General features: G+C 31.8%; 1 protein-coding gene across 1 annotated transcript in view; it reads right to left on the bottom strand.

The window, feature by feature from the left end:
- Tomosyn (syntaxin-binding protein tomosyn) overlaps nucleotides 1-19,945 on the bottom strand; it is a 40,600-nt gene that overhangs the window by 14,719 nt on the left and 5,936 nt on the right. Inside the window, 11 exon segments of the mRNA XM_018543167.1 lie at nucleotides 3,792-3,978; nucleotides 4,131-4,387; nucleotides 4,834-5,077; nucleotides 5,281-5,566; nucleotides 5,667-5,845; nucleotides 5,950-6,025; nucleotides 6,100-6,301; nucleotides 8,018-8,081; nucleotides 9,880-10,014; nucleotides 10,237-10,419; nucleotides 12,172-12,269. Coding sequence (XP_018398669.1) covers nucleotides 3,792-3,978; nucleotides 4,131-4,387; nucleotides 4,834-5,077; nucleotides 5,281-5,566; nucleotides 5,667-5,845; nucleotides 5,950-6,025; nucleotides 6,100-6,301; nucleotides 8,018-8,081; nucleotides 9,880-10,014; nucleotides 10,237-10,419; nucleotides 12,172-12,269 — 1,911 coding nt within the window.

The following is a 19,945-nucleotide window of genomic DNA, read 5'->3' as shown; positions in this document are numbered from 1 at the left end:
TGAAATAGCAATCATTGAATCTCAATGACATTACAAATCCCTGGAAAGAAAAATCCCTAATTTATGAAAAATATAATTTGAAACCAGGTTATACGTTACTGAATTAACATATACATTTCATATTTGTGCAGTAATTAAGTTACAAGTCTTATCTACACTGTTCATGGAAAATAAACAAAAAGAAAATCAACAAAATTACATACATATGTACTAACGAACATGCGAGTACATTTATAGAAATACTGCTGGAAGATAACTGGATACTGGCTTCATAAAATAGCTGCGAACAGTTGTACCATTTGTTTGATAACAATTCTCATTTGATTTGTCTTAAGCGTACATGATGATCTTAAACAATGTGATATATATAATGTATGCATTACATCAGTAAGATGACAGTACTAAGCGCTGGTAAAAGTAGAGCAAGCATATACAAAAATGTCACGTCTATCTAATTATTTAATGAATTGAATATCATAAATTTATATGGTTCAATAAACTTTACTTTCACAACCAAAGTAGGAAATAAATTGTAATTTTTAGCAATAGTCACAAAATTTTAGACTTTAAAAAAAAATATACAATGATTTAATTTAATTTCACATATGTATAAAAATTTGAATGTCACTTGATAAAATCTCATAATGTTGTTCATTTATTAGCAGTTAATTTAATTTCTTCATTAAAAATGATTACATACAATAAAATAAATGACAAAGCTTCTATAATACTTCAATATTAGAAAAAAAAGATATAAAATATTATTAGTATTACATAATTGTACGAAACATCATAAAATGTTTTATCTTACTTGTAACATTTCTATATCGATATATCTTTAATCACCTGCTAAATATTTCATCAATAATTGTGCAATGCTGACATTTACTGATGTGATGTACATATATAGCTGAAACATGTTATAATTATTATTACACAAACACATTTTGTTTGTACTAATAAATTATTGTACATAAACTAAAAATATTTCTTTATAAGAACATTTGTTTTATTATCTACAATCTCCAAATTTTTATTTTCTAACATTATACTACACCACCAATGTTACGTTAAGAAAAATATATAACAAATAGTTTTTAAAATTCTGTTACTAAGTTAACATAATTGTTAACATAACAGTATAGCAAACATCAATTAGTATACACTGCTACTAATCACGTACACAAAGAAAAAAACACCCATTTAAAAACATAATTTAGTAATTAGACATCATTTTTAAGTTCTTATTTCTTTTAACTTCTCAAACATAAAACTTTTCTAAATACTTGATATGCATATGATGCTTTTGTTATCTGAAACGATCTTTTAAATTTAATGTACTTAACAAAATTTTTTGTTCTATAATACATCATACATAAATTACGTGAGCACTGCTAATGTCTCGCGTAAAATTTATGTTGCACATTTATATTTCTCATGCATTATTGTATTTTATATTAATTTCTAATGATCTATGTTATACAATAAAAAATTTATGAGCAATGTTGTAAATTTTTATAAATAATGTAACATATGCACGTACATATATATTGTATACATTTTTACAAAATAACATTTAGTTTTCGAAGCAAATTAATTAGAAATTATAACGTCAATATTATTTCTATAATAATAGTTATAAGTACAAGTACTTTGCATTTAAATTTTTCATATGAAGTCTATGCACATGCACAGATCCCACCAAAAGTTTATATATAAAAACGTTGCTATACTTATTACGGACTAAGTAACTAATGTTTTTAATACTGCTTTTCTATATTATTTCTACTTTCTCATTTGTTTATTTGTACTCATTTACTACATTCAACATTTTATTATCCAATTATAGATTAAATAATAAAAACCGAATTCGTATCACCAATTGCTAGCTACTCAAAAATAACATAATAATATAAACAATAATACTGATAATAGAACAACATTGTACAACAAAAAAAAAACATAACAATTTCTTCAACAAAAATATATTTGATCTTACTTGCTTCAATGGTAGACACATAGTAGTTAGCTAAACATTAAATGCAAAATATATGTGAATACAATGGAAAAAAGCGTTATGTTATATATAAAATTACATTAACAAAATTTTTTTATGATGAAATATAATAAAACACTAATATTTTTTTATAATATTTTATATGTATGTACTGAGATGTACACTTTCTTAAATAACTTTAACACTTTGCCATAACAATAAAGAAACAAGAAAAGCCTATCGTTATAATCTATAAAGAAAATCTTCTCCACATGGAAAATGACAAGATTGACCAATAGTTGTCGATATAAAATCCTTCTTTATGATACGAAAATTTTTTAAAATAAATTTTTTAAAAACATGTTTTTATTAAACTTAACAAAGATTACGTTGTTTAAGTCATCTTTAAATATATTAAAAATTAGAGATTATTCTTCTTAAGGTACAACTGCTCGAATTTTGTCAGATATATTTAAAATCACAGTTGTTTTATTTTTCTAATATTATATGTTATTGTCTAATATTATCCGAAAATTTACTAAGCAGAAAGTTTAGAACTCTCTTGGATATTTTTATTACTAATAAATTTATTTAACATTACATATATTAAAATAAAATAAAAATAAAGTATAAGAAACATCCTGTGTGTAATTTATTTATTGTAACATATGGAGAGAGAAACTGTCACTAAAGAATTTTATAGATGAATAAGTATATATATAATAAATTAAATATTTAATATTCCATTTAATATAATTATATATTGAATGGTTTAAACGTATTTCAAAGTAATTGCAAGTATTATCTTTTTACTCTATTCAAATTTAAATGCAAATAAAATACATATAATATACTTTTAAAACACTTAAAGAAATATTCTTAGCAATAAGAAAATGAAAAATTAAAGAATTAAATAATATGATAAAATTAATTTCTACATACTAAGAAATACCTAATAACATATCTTAAAATCACACTTGTAGCGACTGTAAACATAATAGCAACTTAGTATCCTTAAAATTCGATGAAACACCGTTTGTTTCCATATTTCCTAATTTAAAAACAATGTTTAATTACTTATTAAAAGACAGTTTTATTATCTTTATTAGATGTTATTAAAATATTGTATATTTTAAATTTTAATTAAAATATCTTTTACTTATATAATCATCTTTGATTAAAAAAATATATTATTCGCGTGTACTTAAATGAAAATGAATACTTTGCCTTTTTGTTGCCAACATTTATTTTAGCTTTACAATATATTTAAAACAGTTTTTTAAAAAGATGAGATTATGTAATTTTTAGCAAATTATGCTGTAATGTACAAAATTACAAGAATTTTAGAGCATAATAAAGAACAAAATTGTAGGAAGATTCCTCAGACAAAAGTAGACTAGTAAATTACAATAAAAATCTTTAGGTCATTACTTTTTATTAACAAAATATGTACCTGTGCAAGTAAACAAAATTTAGATAGATTTTTTATACGCATCCGTGTAATGATAATTTTTTAAACATTATATTGAGATAGTAATTTATATTTACCGAATTAAAAAAACATTTCAATCATAAAACTTTAAACTGCGATATTCTTTTTAAACTCTTTTACGTAGTTATAGCAATTTATTTATGTAAACATTTTGTAATCATGCAATAAAAAATAATGTTGGCACTTAGAGAAAGCGGAATGCAAAATGTAAAAGTTCTAGGTCCTTCTAGATAAAATCAAGGGTAAGAACTGGGAAAATTTCAAAATGTACACAAAATTCTAGTAGAAAAAAAAACATTTTACCTGATCTGTACTTGGACTTCGTGCCTTATCTTCATTTTCTCGTTTTAATTCGTCCTGCCGTTTGGGACTTCGCAAGACGCGTTGATAAGGATCGCCACCACCAAGATCACTGGTGTTCAATACGACTAAAGAAATCTTCTGCACGATGTCCACTATCACTAACCCTGACTCATTTCCATAGGCCAATCTAAACATTAAAATATTGTGTTGCATACTCTCTGTCTGATATGCAATGACATTTTTGAAAATTTATGCCTGATAATATATGACAATGTCAATTCAATTACGAAATTCTCATATACATTAATGGCTAATGCAATCCTATAAATTTACACTCACAGGCCGTATGAGGAATTTAAATTAAGGGATGTTATATTTTCGGGTAATTCTCCAGGAGGTGCAGTTGTCAAACAAATCAATGTCGCTTGAAAACCGGCTGGCCTTTTCTGCAGACCCGTTTTGACTTTGAGCGGATGATTGAATTCTATAGTCTTCGTTTCTACATTTCCTACGGTGTTTCCGGTTGCAGGAGACTCACGATCTGGTGAATTGTCCGCTTCTTTTAATGGATCCACCGATAAGCATATTTCCAAAGTCTGTGATATCGAAAAAGACACGAAAAATAAACAAAGAGAATACTGTTCTTGTGTAAGTAAGATTTAATGAAGTGATATAATAGATTAAAAAAGAATATTAATAGTTTCATTTTAAGTTTATTAATAACAAGGCTGGGTATGTATTTTAAATATGTAATCTTTTTTTAACACATTTATAATGCAATTGTATCTCAGCGGAGTATATAAAAATATTTTGTATTTTATATTTTAAATCAAAAGAATAAAAATATTTTATATTTTGTAGTTCAAACAATAAAATTGATTGTCAATCTTAGTATTCGAAATACAAAATACTTGTGCAGAAAGATAAAATATAATTGTATTATTAATACTCTCTCTCTGTATTAAAAAAAAAATTTGACATGTCCAGCCCTGACTAATAGATAGTAACGGAAAGAAGTAATATATTAGTAAATGACACTTACCACTACTTCAGACATACTTTCAATCTTTTTAAATTTGAACAACACGACATGCTTGCCATTTCCTGCAATAGCTAATTTTCGACTTTCAGGACAAAGGAAGATAAGTTGAATCGCTAACGGATCTTCTTCGGAATCTACACTACGCGTTCTAGTTTTTTCAAAAAGCTTCGCCGTCTTTAGTTTGTAAAGGACTTGTAATGTTCCCGCAGAAGCGTCCCAAAATTTTATACTTCCATCGGCATGCCTGCGGACAACATACGTAGTGTTATAGCAATTTAAGTAACTTATTGATTATTGCTTAACTTGTGATAGGCTGTAACATATATGTAAGTACATAGTAGCATGTACATCATGATCGTGCATGTATTTTAATTTATCAATACTATCATGATTAATAAAAAAATCAATTTATTTATTGGTACAAAGTTGTATCTATGATAATATTACCCCGTAAGAATAATTTCGTTATAACTGCTAGAACTGGAGCTCCATTCGCCACCGGAGATAGGCCATTCTTTCTCGCTAAAACCAGTCTTTTTCTGTGACTTCGAACCAACGGAATAAAACGCAGGTACTAGATCTGAAGGGCAATCCGCAAAATATGCACAACATGTCACAGGAGATTCATGAATATCCATAGGATATGGATTCTCAAAACAAGGGAATCCAGTAGTTAACAAATCTATCACAACCAGATCATTTTGTATATATATATATATATATATAATTATTACTGATAAAATGTATATTGATAAATTTTTCATCATTTACACTGTAGTTGATAAAGATTACAACTGGAAGTTACAAAGAAAAGTAATATTTCACTTAAAAACATTAGAAAGCATGTTTTACTGTACCACTAGCCCATGGACTATCACACAACGTTATAAAGTCTATAACATTATGTTCCATTTCGAGCACCGTAGTAGTTTTTCCATGTATCACTGTAATGCTGGGTGTTCTCCCGGTGGTGTCCTGTGCTAATCCACCAGAGAATATCACATATGCTTCTCTGAAAGTTTATGTTTAGTCCGTATATTATTTAAGATTAATGGATAGTTATTACTTAAAACTTTAATATAATCATATAACAAAAACTATTTCATATAATTTTACCCCGATCTCGATAATTTCCATTCTACTTTTTGAATGGCTTTGCAACGTTCAGGTTCTCCATCTTTAGAGAATTTTGCTGAAAAAAAGGTATTATACAAATTTTATGATCGAATAAATAATAGAATAAATAATAGAATTATCAAATCTCACCATGTGGAAATGTTATACTCGGTTTTAATTGCCGAATAGTCCAAGTCGAAAGAGAACCATCCGAGTGGCTGCACATGAATTGTTTACCTTCATGATGCCATGTTATCGATGTTAATAAATCATCTGTTTGACATCTATAGTCAGCAATCTTGGTTTTTAAATCCCATAAAACAATTTGCCCTGACGAATATCCTATAAGCATCTGAAAACAAAGCATTCACGCATATAAGAGAAATGCGCTTTCTCATATTAAAAGTTCCTTGAAACAAGACACGTGGATATATATATGTATATAAATGTGTATATATATAGGTGACGAGAAATGTTCTTTTACAATAAGTCTCGATTCTGTTGTCACGACAATACATTTAGTATATACTAGAGAGACCAGGTATAAAAATGTTGTGAACAATGGTTTCTACAAGATTTGTGCAAAGGGCACAGATAAAACTTAGAGATACGATGATTGCGCATGATGTTAATTATCGACTGCTAAAGAAGAACGAATGAGATGGACGAAAGATTTTCATAATCGAAGACAAATTAATCAACAAAGCAGATTATTATAAACGCGATCGAAAAAATTTATTTGTAATAAGCAAAACTAATTATATACAAAATAATTTAATTATATCAATTTTAATTTTGTCGTTAAATATGAAATTAAAATACCTTCCATTTGAAAGACTTAAATTTCTCAAATTTCGTTCACTTAAATTTCTCATATTAAATTTCAGTTTCATAATTATAATCCTTTATGGTATTTTACGTAACATCACTGTTTAAAGGTAAGAATGTTTTAATGTGTTTTGATACTCTTAGAGACAGAAAATGGATATAATTGACGGGTATCGCTTAAAATGTGTACATCCTCAGTAATTCATTTATCTATACGATTTTAAAAAGCACTTTTCTATAACAAATAATATTATCGTAAAGAAAATAGTATACACTTCCTTACACAGTTATAATGGAGAAAAAAATAGTATATTTATACAATATTACATATATAATATCAAATTTTAATAAAAATATGTATAAAGGACTCTTGTTAATAAATAAATTTTAAAATGAATAAAGGGCATAAGAATCAAAAATTAAAACTAATCTTAAATGTCAATTCTATTTTTCATTTCTTATATGTTGAAAATCTGAAGATGGCTTGATATAGAAACCGAAACATGTAATTATTTAAATGTCAAGATCATATTTGGTATAAAAACATATTGTTAATAATAATCTTCTTTTTTTATCTTTGTAATATATCTTTAAATTTGACATTTAAGATTAGTTTTAATTTTTTACTCTTATGCCCTTTATTCATTTTTAAATTTATTAAATTTTAAATTTATCGATATCAAAGACACAGAGAGTTGCAAACGCAACCCAAACACACAAACACTCATCACACACTCATGACTGCACAATTATATAGTAAGTAAATAGAAGATATATATTGCATAAAGTCCGTAACAGAACTCCGTTGTTAGAAGTTGAACTAACAGTAAATTCACATATCAAATGTGTAAAAAGATGAGTGATCATGACCGCGGAATGACTCTTCTATCGATTCATAAAATTTAAATTCATTTTGAAATATTAAACAATATGGATATTCTCCTTCTTTTTCTTTCTTAATGAAATAGGCGTTTAGATTCTCTTTCGTTTGTATACACAACAGTGACAGCATGCACGCATGCACACATACAACATGCAAGCACACACTTGCACTTAGCTTGGATCTAGATAAATAATCCAAGTTTGTACAAAAATATATTAAATAAACGCCAATCACGCGCGTTAACGTTTCTTCTTCTTTTTTTTACGCGTCACGATAAAATTGAATAATGTTAATAATGAAATTATGATAAGGATGGAATAATAATGCAAAAAAAACGTACTCAAAAAACGCGCGTACCTTGCTCAAATCTAAAGGATTATCACTCAAGTGTACTACAGCACCAGGGTGAGTCTTTCTAGATCTGAAAAATATATATATGTATATACACACACATGTATAAGAGAACCATTATTTTTGTGTTATTGTGAAACATATATAAAACTCGTGTGCGGTCTTTAACCGGTGTGTTTTATTGTAGTTTTACCGTTGTGTTCAGCTTATAAGTGTTACATTATTTAATGTGTGCCGATAATATCTTTATATATTAATTGGCACTGTGTTATATATTTCAAGAAAATACGATAAGAAAATCGTAGTTAATTAGTATACAAAGAATAAATAACAAAGCATTCCTAAATAGATATAATAAATAGTTAAAGATTTTGTAGCGTATTAATGCCAATAAATCAAACGTACAAGTATTAATAGGCTTTGTCGATAGTAATGAATTTTCGGAAAGTAGAAAGAAATCACAGGATTTGCTTATATAAGTTATTTTAAGTGTCTCGCTATTGGGAATTATTCGTAACTAATTATTCATTAACATCTGGTATAGCCACGTTTGTTCGTGACTTATTTACTAGTGAAATGAATATTCTCTGACGCAAGTCCTATCGCGTAAGGTATATATCTATGTCAAAAATAAAAATAAGTCAATACTCTTTTGACTGTCAGACAATTTTGAACTGGACTAATTTAGATTAGCTAATTTCGATATCAGTCGACAACTGATTAATTAATAACCTTTCATTTATATTATGGATATATTAAGTCCCAATGGTGGTACACTTATAATGAGCACCCTTATACCATCACTGTCACATTCACATCTATGTGTCTACAGTCAGGCACAATAAAGAACTACTAAGGTCTCTGACGTCTGTTCCTTCCAGTGTTAATAAGGTATAGGTACATAGTACTAGTAGAGCTTTTTATTGGGGAAATAACCTCCACAAACGAACGTAATCCGTCCACCAAAATTTAATTGACCCATACATTCACACATTTAGGACACAATCTCGAACGACACATCCGTTATAGGAATTAGTGGAAACGGGATTTGAAAATACATCTTACTTTTCACTCATCTTTTTGAAAAATATTTTCAAAAGACATTCTTTCTCGAGACAGCAAGTGCTAATCTGTTATGTAAACGTCTTATAAGGATTACACAAATAACTAAATATATACCCCTTTTAAGATGAAATATTCTTTAAGCCACCACATAATTCCTTACTTAATGTTATAAATACAGATTTATTAAAGTAATAAATTTTTAAAGACGTGCACATGAGACGCGTATTTTATATCAATTAACAAAACAGCGAAGAGGAAATTACAGCGGCTTGGAAAATGTTTATCAAATTAAAAGAAGTATCCGCAAACATACCTGAGATATTTTGCCATAATACAAACTTAAAGTGCCAATATTGTAAAAATTTTAAATAAATTTTTTATCAAGTTAACATTGTTGTTTTTGCGGAATGTCTTTCCGTTTGCTTTCAGAAAATTTCATTAAAACAATGCCTAATTAATCAAGCGCTAAACGTTCAGAGGAAATTCACATCGTATTATTGCCCTTTGTACCGAAGATCCTATCGCTGAAATCAATCATGTTAAGTGGCAGTTTGCTTCAAAATACTTACCTTAATGTAACAAAAATATTAAATGTGTTTATATGCTGACAATTCATGAAAATAAAAATTACAGAAATTGTCATTAAAATTTATTATGCTTTGCATGCGTTTATATCGACATACGGTTGCATTTTTTAAACGTATCAGCGTTCGTATACAGATATACACCGGTTTATGTGTTGCGCTGCGCTTCTCTTATTAAAATTACCAAATATCGTAATAGCAAAAATGTTATGTACTTACACTTCAATAGCCTTGTTCCAATTAATTACATATCCGGATAGAACAAACGTTTCAATGTGCAGTATATGAATATTTCCTCGATCGGTCCCAATGTACAACCATTTACTTTGCAGTGGTAAATGTATGCAAGTGATTCTGTCGAAAACGAATATTACACGTTTCGATTAATACTCGACGGCCGAAAAGTTCAAAGTAGTTTAGTCAGCGCTTGCGAAATGTGAAATCTTTCAAGTATATCACATTCCACTCGTGCAATGTATGATTAAAAGCCGTTAAGGTGTATACCGCAAAAGAGCGAAGCTCAAAGCTTAAAATTAAGGAAAGTAACGTTAGCCCCGTCGCGTGTTAATGACTGACCTGTCTCTCTGAAACTTGAGGCTATGTACCACCTGCGGTATCTTCTGACGGAAGTTCCACAAATGCAAGGTGTCGTCCTCCGTAGCGGACACCAACGCTCCTTCGTTGATCAGGAACTGCAGTCGTAACACGGGCGAACATTCTTCGTGTTTAACGTGTGCATCCACGCCCGGTCTACCCAAACTGTATTTTTTTTTCATCCCATCAAATTAATTAAGAAAAATTATCTGTATAGATTACGAGTTGCGATTATTAAATATCGTCGCGCGTTAACACTTTGATTGTTAAGTTGATTTTGGCATGAAGCATAAATCTAGTATATTATTATTTTAATACTTTATTTCAGTATACTTAGGTAATTTATATTGGTTTTTTTAAATATATCTTAAATAGATAATAATAAAATCATTCTTATGTTCATTTCTATCAATGTAGATAAACTGAAATTAAAGTTAATTTATATTGATAGAAATAAACACGAATCAGATAAATAAAACCATTACTTATAAGAAATAAGTGACAACATTATTACACATATTGATACGGTTTTGCTAAAGTCTCTAAAAATTTAACTATGTAAGTGTATAGCTGAAAATAATTTTATTAAATTATCAAAATAATTATGTAAGATGCTTAAGCTGGTTATTAGAATATCAAAATTAAAAAAAAATTGCTCATCATACTTCAGTTTCCTACATAATTATTTTGATTCATCAAAATTATTTTCAAAGATCTAACTAAATTTATTTAAGTTCTTAAAATTTTGTATATGCACACGAAAATGTTATAACACGCGAGATTCAAATATGAGCAACATGGCAGTCAAAGTGTTAATCACAAATCCACACATACAATAGAACGTCCTCTATTATTTCACCACGCAATAGCCTATTAAAAGCTTGCGTATATAAAATAGCATAAAGACACAAAAGTCGAGGGAAAGAGATATTGTTGGAAAAATCCGGTCGATACCAATCCAATCGTATCGCACAAATTCGTTAACTCCCGCAAGCCAGTAAAGTCTCTTAAATACGTGAAACCGTATAAAAATTTTCATTTACAGCGAAATCGACAGCGAAGATGGGAACTCTTCCGTTTATAGTTCATCGCGATAGTTGGTAATGCCCACCGAACTGCGATGAACATCTATTACACTTTGGCCATGATAGATCAATGAAATCGCTGACGTGTAAAAACACACGGTCGAAGAGCCACGAACCGACAGGACCGTGTAATTAATCCGCTAAAATTGTACAAACCCGTTGTATATCCGAAATTTTTTATAACGATCACAAAAGCAGGGATGAGTATCTACAGTTTTTACTTCCGCCAGTACAACAATTCTCGATACAAGCGTTGTTTTGCTATACAATAACCGAATAACACGAGTATATACGCGGAAAGAACGATTTTGCTGAAGTATTTAAAAATTTAGTTAGATACAGATCTGAAAATAATTTCGTTGGAACATCAAAATAATTACGTAGGAAATTTAAGCATGATAAGTATGCTGTAAAAAGTTTTGACATTCTAGCAACCTGACAGTTCTAAGCGTTCTACATAATTATTCTGATAGTTTCACGTTAAAAATAAGAAATTATTTTCAGTGCATCTAATTAAATTTTTTAATACTTCAACAAAACCGTCCTCTCTATACTGTGCCAGTATATTTACTGGTGACACACGCGGTCAAGAAAAAAATTTGACATTCACTCAACGCTACGCAGTAGCAAACATATAGTGCATTAAAAAAAAAAAAGAGAAAAAAAGAGAAAGAAAAAAGCGAAAATTGTATCACGTTGCTGGTATCAACGGGTCGATCCGACTTTCGCGTCTCTTTAATCGCCACGCGCATTCTCTTCTCCCGTCGGCAAGAAAAAAAAAACGTTTAATTGCGGAATGCCGCCCCATATTAACGATAACGTCAAAGGATACATCCTGAGGGATCCTGATTTAGTGCCAATAGCTAGGAGCCTTTGAACTGGGTCGAATGCCAACGCTGTCGGTTGATGCGGGAAGCCGTGTCTGAATGTCTGTAACATAAAAGGTATCCGTTTCATGTGCCATCTTTCCTGCTTTAGCCGCCTGGAAGTGACTATTCATCTCCGTAAGGGTTGCGAAGATATATCAGACGAGCCGAGGGAATGGTATTGTTTCATCGACTTCTATTGTGTGCACCTCGTGGACAACCTGCAGGCTACTGTTAATTCTATACCTTTGTTGCCTGTAAATGTTAGCGATACGTATTGTTCATCGCGGGTATTTAAAGTCGGCTTCATCGGGCATTATCCTCGATTTTCCATAAAAAGCCGCTCCCTCTTCGTCGTCATTAGGATGGACCGTTACCGAAGGTATAGGAACAAAGTATGTACATCTCACCCTCAACTCTAAACTTTCTAAAGAAGTTTTTCCCTCACGCTGTAAAAGTAGGTATTTTTATGGGACGAAACTTACGTCACGTAAAGTAACGCGACATGCGACACGGGGGCCGTATATGCCGATATAGAACGTCATGACTTACACCGTTCTCCGCTCAAGAAACTTGGCTTAAAACTTTGCTCCGCTCAGCTTTACTGTGCGAAGCGAGGGGGTGAGGTAATCTTATGAAATAGAAGATGCGCCTCGCTGCGCGCTTTTCGCGGAACTTGCACTCGCGATCGTCTCCGTTGCGACGCACATCAACGACTATCAAAGTCAGTGTAAAAGAAAAAGGAAAGAAAATGAGAGAGTGGATGTCTCGAAAAAATTCGGAAGATGTACGTCGTACAAATCGGCGATCACGTGAACAAGCTGCGGAAAACCTTATACCTATTCTTTTTAACTTCTTGCACAGTTCATCTTTCTTCTTTTTCTGTTCACGTTGGCGGGAAAAAGAGGAAAAGATGAACCATGCAAAAAGTTAAGCTGAAAAGAACCTCTTGTTTTAGGACTAACCGCGAGCGCGATCGGTGGAGGAGGTGGAAAGCACACACGGGCGACGTGCATGCTTTCGAGGTCGATTTTGGTGCAACGGGACTCCGCCAACCGCTTTTCGCCGCTGGTGAAAACTGCCCTCGTTCCATTTCACCGGCCGCATCACCACTGGTATAGGCGCCGGGGGAAGTGGGTTAAAATACAACGATACGAAAGTTACGATCGCCCACAGGAGGAACCTCCCCTCTCCCCCTCCCTCTCCGCTCTACCTTCCGCCACGGGTTCCCCGATTTCGCCAATGTCCCCGAGGGAGGCTCGCCCACGCGCAATTTCCGCCGAGCCGGCTTGCCGGGTCGCTGATGGACCCGTCGTTAGCGCAAAGTATCTTGCACGAAAAATTACCCGTGTAGAATAAAAAGATTGCAGAGGATTTTAGAAGCTATGGAGTAGGCGGAATAATTCAAGTAGCACAATTAATCGTATCATTTCATTAACGATATACTTATATCAAAGATATTTATTTGCGATATATTCCACTAGAGATAATTCAATGTTGCTGTAATATCAAGATTGATCGATATTTCGTTACGTTGATAAAAGTAACACAATAATTAAAAGTTTGTATTTTTTAATAAATAAAGAAAGAAAATTGACTTTAAGACTAATATACTTTAGGCCAAAAGTTTGAAACACTTTTAAAAAATTGACATTTTTGGGATTACTTATTCAAGTATCTACAATGCATCTTCAGACAAAGCAACTTTTTCTGAGCGCAGCCATTATTCTGGATATTTAAGTAATTCTAAAAATGTCAACTTTTAAAAAGTGTTTCCAAACGTTTGGCCTGGATGTATTTTTATGGAAAAACACATTTGTAGTTCATTTGCTTGTATGGAAAATGTCACAATTCTTATAAGAGACGAAGTTTACGCTATACTAGTCTCTACAACATGAAATATTACAGCAACATTGCAGTAATATTACTTTAAAAGATTGCAATATTTCATAAAACATCGCTACAATATTGTATGATATGGACATGTTCCAATGTCCATAAAGTAAAATATCACTGCAGTATTCGTGCTGTAGGAGGAGAAGGAGTTATACAATGTGTTCAAATTTTGAAAACTTATGACATTATAGTTTTAAAAAATATATTATATATAATTAAAAGTATATAACATAGAAAGAAAGTGAAATTAAAATGTTGCTCCAATTTTAAGAAAGAATTTTTTAAATGCTCTACTTAAAAGATTGCTAAGTTTGAGATGTGTCACTTTTTCTATCAACGCAGCGATATCGAGGATTTTTTACACGGTTCGTTTATACCTTCATCGCTTCATTGCGTGCGAATAAAATCAGGTCAGAAATCGCATCGGTCAAATGGACGCGATCCTTACAATGCTTATCATAACGTAGCATCGATGGACTTCGAAATTGTTAAATTTCTAATTTGCGAGCAAACGTTGGAAGTTGTTAGTCGTTCTCGTGCGAGGAAAGTGTTGTTCTGCATGGAAACGCTGACGCGAAACTATTGACCTAATTCTAAAAAGATACGTTGTGTTTAAACAAATTTCCTTAATCTGTTTGTTTGAAAATTTACACTTTTGCATTCTAGGAAGAAATTCGAATTAAGTATAATGCAAAACGAGCGATGGATGGATATAGATAGGTGTAGATAGACAAATATAGATACCGTCATTTATCGAACGCTCTAGGAACGCATTCTCTCAAGCGCTAAACAAAACAATTGATCAAATAAACTTTATTATAAAGAAATAAGAACCAAAATAACAGTAGAAAAAAAAAACGGAAAAAAATACAGAGAGAGAAGGAGAAAAAGAAATTTCCCGTGACAGATGTAATTTCGCGACCGCAGAAATTAATCCGCTCACGCGGCACGGCGGGTATACGGATTATCGTCAGGCAGAAAGCGTTTCACTCGATCGTATTATAGCGTGACGATTGTATTGTAATTTGCGGCGACAGGACGGGGCTTACCCGACGCCCTGCAGGCGCGACAATCCGCGAGCAAACACACATACACGCACGATGTCGGGCCACGTATGTACTCTCTCAACAATGCGAATAAAAATTTCCCTGAGCCACGCTAGCCACAATATGGCAGCACATTCAAACGCCTCCGATCCGAGAATACACAAATTCACCGATTGATCACAGCTTCGTTTCTATATCCGTTTTGGCAAACGCGAAATGTACATATAACCGTAAGAAAGCACATATTTACATACGCTTATAGACAATTATAAAGGTCTTTTAGGATCAGCAGCCTATTTTCAGAAGATTGAGTCGGGTATAGCGAAAGATTCTTGCTAACTAAACGGCTATGCAAAAAGAACAGTTTTGCTGAAGTATCTAAAAATTCAGCTATAGATACAGACCTGAAAATGATTTTGTTGAATATTAAAATAATTATGTAGGATACTCGATCTCTCGTTCAACCTGATTGTTAAAATATAAAAATTTATTGTAGCGTTGCTTACTGTGCTTGTGAGATTTTTATATAAATATTTTTATGTTTTTTATAATATTATATAAATATTTTAATCTATATATTAATATTTTAAATTTCCAACAAAATTAGTTCAGATCTGTGTCTAGTTAAATTTTTGAAATTTCCGCAAAATCATTGTCTCTGTATAAAGATTGGATTAACGTAAAATGCATTCTGCTTCCTGGCAACCTCTAATTTTCATCAACCAAACGAAATGAATGAAACAATGAAATCATATAGCATTCAACAAATTAAATTTGCGGTCAAACAGATGCTGTATTATGAAACTTTAAACACGAGACGGCGTAAATTTGTAAGCAAAAACGACATTTATCTTTATACAGCTCCGCAATTAATAATCAATTAATTCTACCTCCTATACGATATAGTTATATCAGCTTCCTAACGCTCGTTCGCGGTATTACACAGCGCGAGATATGTTTATATCGTTTATGTTACCGAGATAATATTTAATTAACTGTTCTCCGCGTGTTGTCGATACAATCGTAAAAGAGAACTATAATAGTTTGATTTTGTTACACGGAAAGAATATTTTTGTTCGAGCACCTAAAAATTTAAATAACTGCCGATCTCAATAATTATATTGGACCATCAAAATAATTAAATTGGACACTTTTCAAGCTGACCGCTACAATTCAAGAAAAAATAGCATCGACAATTGTATAAGTGACAAATGTACAAGTTTTATATTATGTATAATTAAAGTATGTCATTAGATAAACTATTTTAAAGTCGCGATAATGTGTATTAGTTAAATGAATTATTTTACAATTATGATGATTATACGATAAAATCTTTTATCTATACGTACATTAATTCTACATATAAAACTTGTGCAGTTGTTATCTTATAGTTTATTTTTATTATTATATTACTTTATCTTCTTCTCTGAGCAAATGGCAAAAAATTTTTTGGAATATTATCATCTAATAAAATTATTTTAATAATCCAATATACAAACAAAAATTTTTTAATTTATATCTACCTAAATATTTAAATAATTCAGCAAGATCATTCTTCTCGTGTAAACGAAAAATCAATAAGATCGATGAATCTCGGGGATCCTTGGTAGAATTTTCTTCACATAAATTTCATATATTGGTACGTGACGCTTTTTAAGAATATTCGACATCGCTTGAAATTCCTTGAAATCCGGATCGCTGTTCGTTCGAGCGGCAATTCGTTCGGCCTTGAACGCATCCTCGATTATTCGCGTTGTCTTCGAGGTACGAAGAACAAAATTGATGTCTGCGGTCTGGTCCAGGAGTTACGACGTTGCGCATATAGGAGATATAGCGAAATGATAGATACGCGGCGAAATGTACACGAGTAGTCTACGACAACGTCAGCTCAATATCAAGGTTGCTATCAATTTTCCGCTAGTGAAAACTTTGACGCGCGTGCATCAGCTACACGTCCGTTTTTTCCATTCCATTTTTTTTTAGTTTTCATAAAACCGTGCAAAACGGCGCGGGATAAAAAAGTGTCGTTTACTCCAAAATTGCATGGAAAGAACGATTTTGCTGAAGGGTCTAAAAAGGTAGGTAGATACAAATCTGAAAATAATTTTATCGAGCTACCAAAATAAAGTCCTTCATAATTACTTTGACAAAAATTATTTTCAAACTTGTATCTCGCTTTTACTTCAGGCAAAGCCGTTCTTTCCGTATGCAAGCAGTATACCGGAAGAGTGCAGATAAATAAATCGTCCTCTAAATAATGAAATTATTTACATAAAGGAAGTAATTATTCATACGATTCCTACATTGTGAGGAGTAATGAAAAATATGCGGGGTACGCAGAATCGGATCATGGGGAAACCACCGGAAATTCCGCTCTTCAAGACTGGATCTCGGTCCGTTTTCGAGCCACGTGAGATTCCCGATAATACCCTCTTTTCGGGGTAGAGCCGAACAAAGGGTAGTATACCGTCGATCATAATGGATTCTTTCTGGGTGAAGTAATATCTGCCTCGTGGTTCTATCTGGAAGAAAAATTAAAAGGTACGTGCGCCTTGCACGTATCTGACACGGTATATCGTCGCTTTTGCATCGCGAGCTGAAATTTATTCATTTCTGCATTTTCTATTATACGACCTGCTAGCGCAGCTGCAACGCCAGGGGCCATTATTTCCGCCTTGCTGACAGATTCAGATACGCGCGTGCTCAAATGAATGTACGTCGCGGCGTAATTTCTAATTTCTCGCAAGGTAGTACACGCACCTACTACTTGCCCTCCCTGTTTCTCTCTGTGCTATATATATATATTTTTTTTTTTTCATTTTATCTTTGCTCTCGTCGCCTTTTATATTCGCGTTTTTTTCGGAAAAAGATTACGAAGAGCGAGTCGTGCGATAAACGACCGAAAAGAGTTATCTTTTAACGGGGAAAATCTCGCTCTTTTTCGCAGATTTATACACGCGCCATGCTCATCTCATACTTTTATCGCGGCGAGTTCTCCGACGTGAAAAGGATCACCGTGGGTAAAAAAAATTTGGAAGTACGATCGCTTTATTGCCGTATAGACAGAGAGCTGTAGTAATTGTAAATAATTGAAGATCGAGTCCCTGCGCCGAGTTGCGCGAGAGGTCGTTATTTATCAATGTGCTCGAACGTCGGCAGGTAGTTCTGCGTACATCACACAATACGATTCCTTATTGACGATATTGCCTGTAGCTGCGAGTCCACGAGAGGGCGAGTCATCATAACTCGCGACGTATTGACAGATCTGTCACATGTGTCTCCTATAAATTGCCTTTATTGGGAGTACAAATGATACTCCCCCGCGTTTTATTGCCCGTGGAATTTATGTACGAAAAATTAAACGATGAATTAAAATATGTAATAATAAAATATGTAATAATAACGACAGGCGTCGATCGCGTTCAATGATACTCACGTCAATCTCGCGTTCCTGTAATGTGTCGAAAAATGAGATACGAGAAATATCGAGGTAGATAAGATAAAGTGCGACGCTCGCAAACGCGAGTAGACGATTTTTCAACTTCCGCCTGCTTTTCTCGTCATTTTATCGATGCCTGTCGAACGCTAAATGTAACGGAGATTTACGTATACGGTTCTCCGATAGGAATTTCAGAATTTAAGCTAAAGACCCTTAAAAGTGAAATAAATATAAAATTTAAACGGAGCTAAAAGACGAGTGCTGATAGAGTGCGCAGTTATTTGATAAAGCGATAAATAATTAATACAGAAGAAAGCTGAACGTTTTATGGCTCGGACCAAAACTTTCAACTTTCTTACGCATTAATTATTTTCACTCTTACGTAGAAAGAACGATTTTGCTGAAGTATCTAAAAATTTATAGCGAATTCGATTGGACGTACTAATGCACTGCATTATTAAAGTGTCGTTGTACACTGAGTAATCTTAATTGAAGTATAAAAGTGAAAAAGTTCGAATTATGCCATACATATTTTACCTATAAATATATTTCGCGGTTTAACCATGCATTTCTATATTTAACACCTCTTTACGTCAATTTGTGTATGATGGTCAGTGTGCGTGCACTGAATGCATCATATTAAATTCGTTATTATTACAATTACACACAGATGTGAAAATAATTTTATTAAACCATTTTAAAACAATTATGTAAGGACGTTATGGCTGGTTGCTAAAATGTCAAAACTTTTGACGTCATAAATTTAAAAAAAGGATCATATTTGATTAAACGAGCCTTGGTGGCTAATAATATTTTTGTATGAATTTTATATCTAATACAATTTTCAGTTCAAGCAAACTGCACGCCGATTATTTGTCGGTCTTGAAACATAAACAATTCTAAATTAAAGCAGAAGTATATCATATAACAAATTAAATTGACGAGAGCAACTTAATATTACTGATACTATAAATAAGCATCTTTAAAACATTATAGAGAATTTATTATTATGAAAAATATCCAGTTTCAGTTTGACTATGTTTCAAGATCCATGAATATAATCGGTGGATAGTTTGCTTGAATTGCGGAAATTCACATAAAAATATTAAGCACTAAGACCCGCTTTTACAGAATTCATGTATTTGTGTTAAACATTTCTCAATTGATTTTTAGTTAATATTCAAATCTTCTACAAACACTAAATTTTTTGGAGTAAAATCTCATTCCAAGAAATTTAGAGTGTAATTATCTCCTACATAATTACTTTAATAATCTAACATAATTATTTTCAGATCTTATCTAACTAAATATTTAGATATTTACATACATTGAGAAAATTTTCTAGTTGGAAATGAAGAA

Source organism: Cyphomyrmex costatus, unplaced genomic scaffold (assembly GCF_001594065.2).
Source record: "Cyphomyrmex costatus isolate MS0001 unplaced genomic scaffold, Ccosl1.0 scaffold36, whole genome shotgun sequence".
Classification (NCBI taxonomy): Eukaryota; Metazoa; Arthropoda; class Insecta; order Hymenoptera; family Formicidae; genus Cyphomyrmex; species Cyphomyrmex costatus.
Note: the sequence above shows the minus strand (reverse complement) of the source record. Positions and strands in the feature narration are given on the sequence as shown.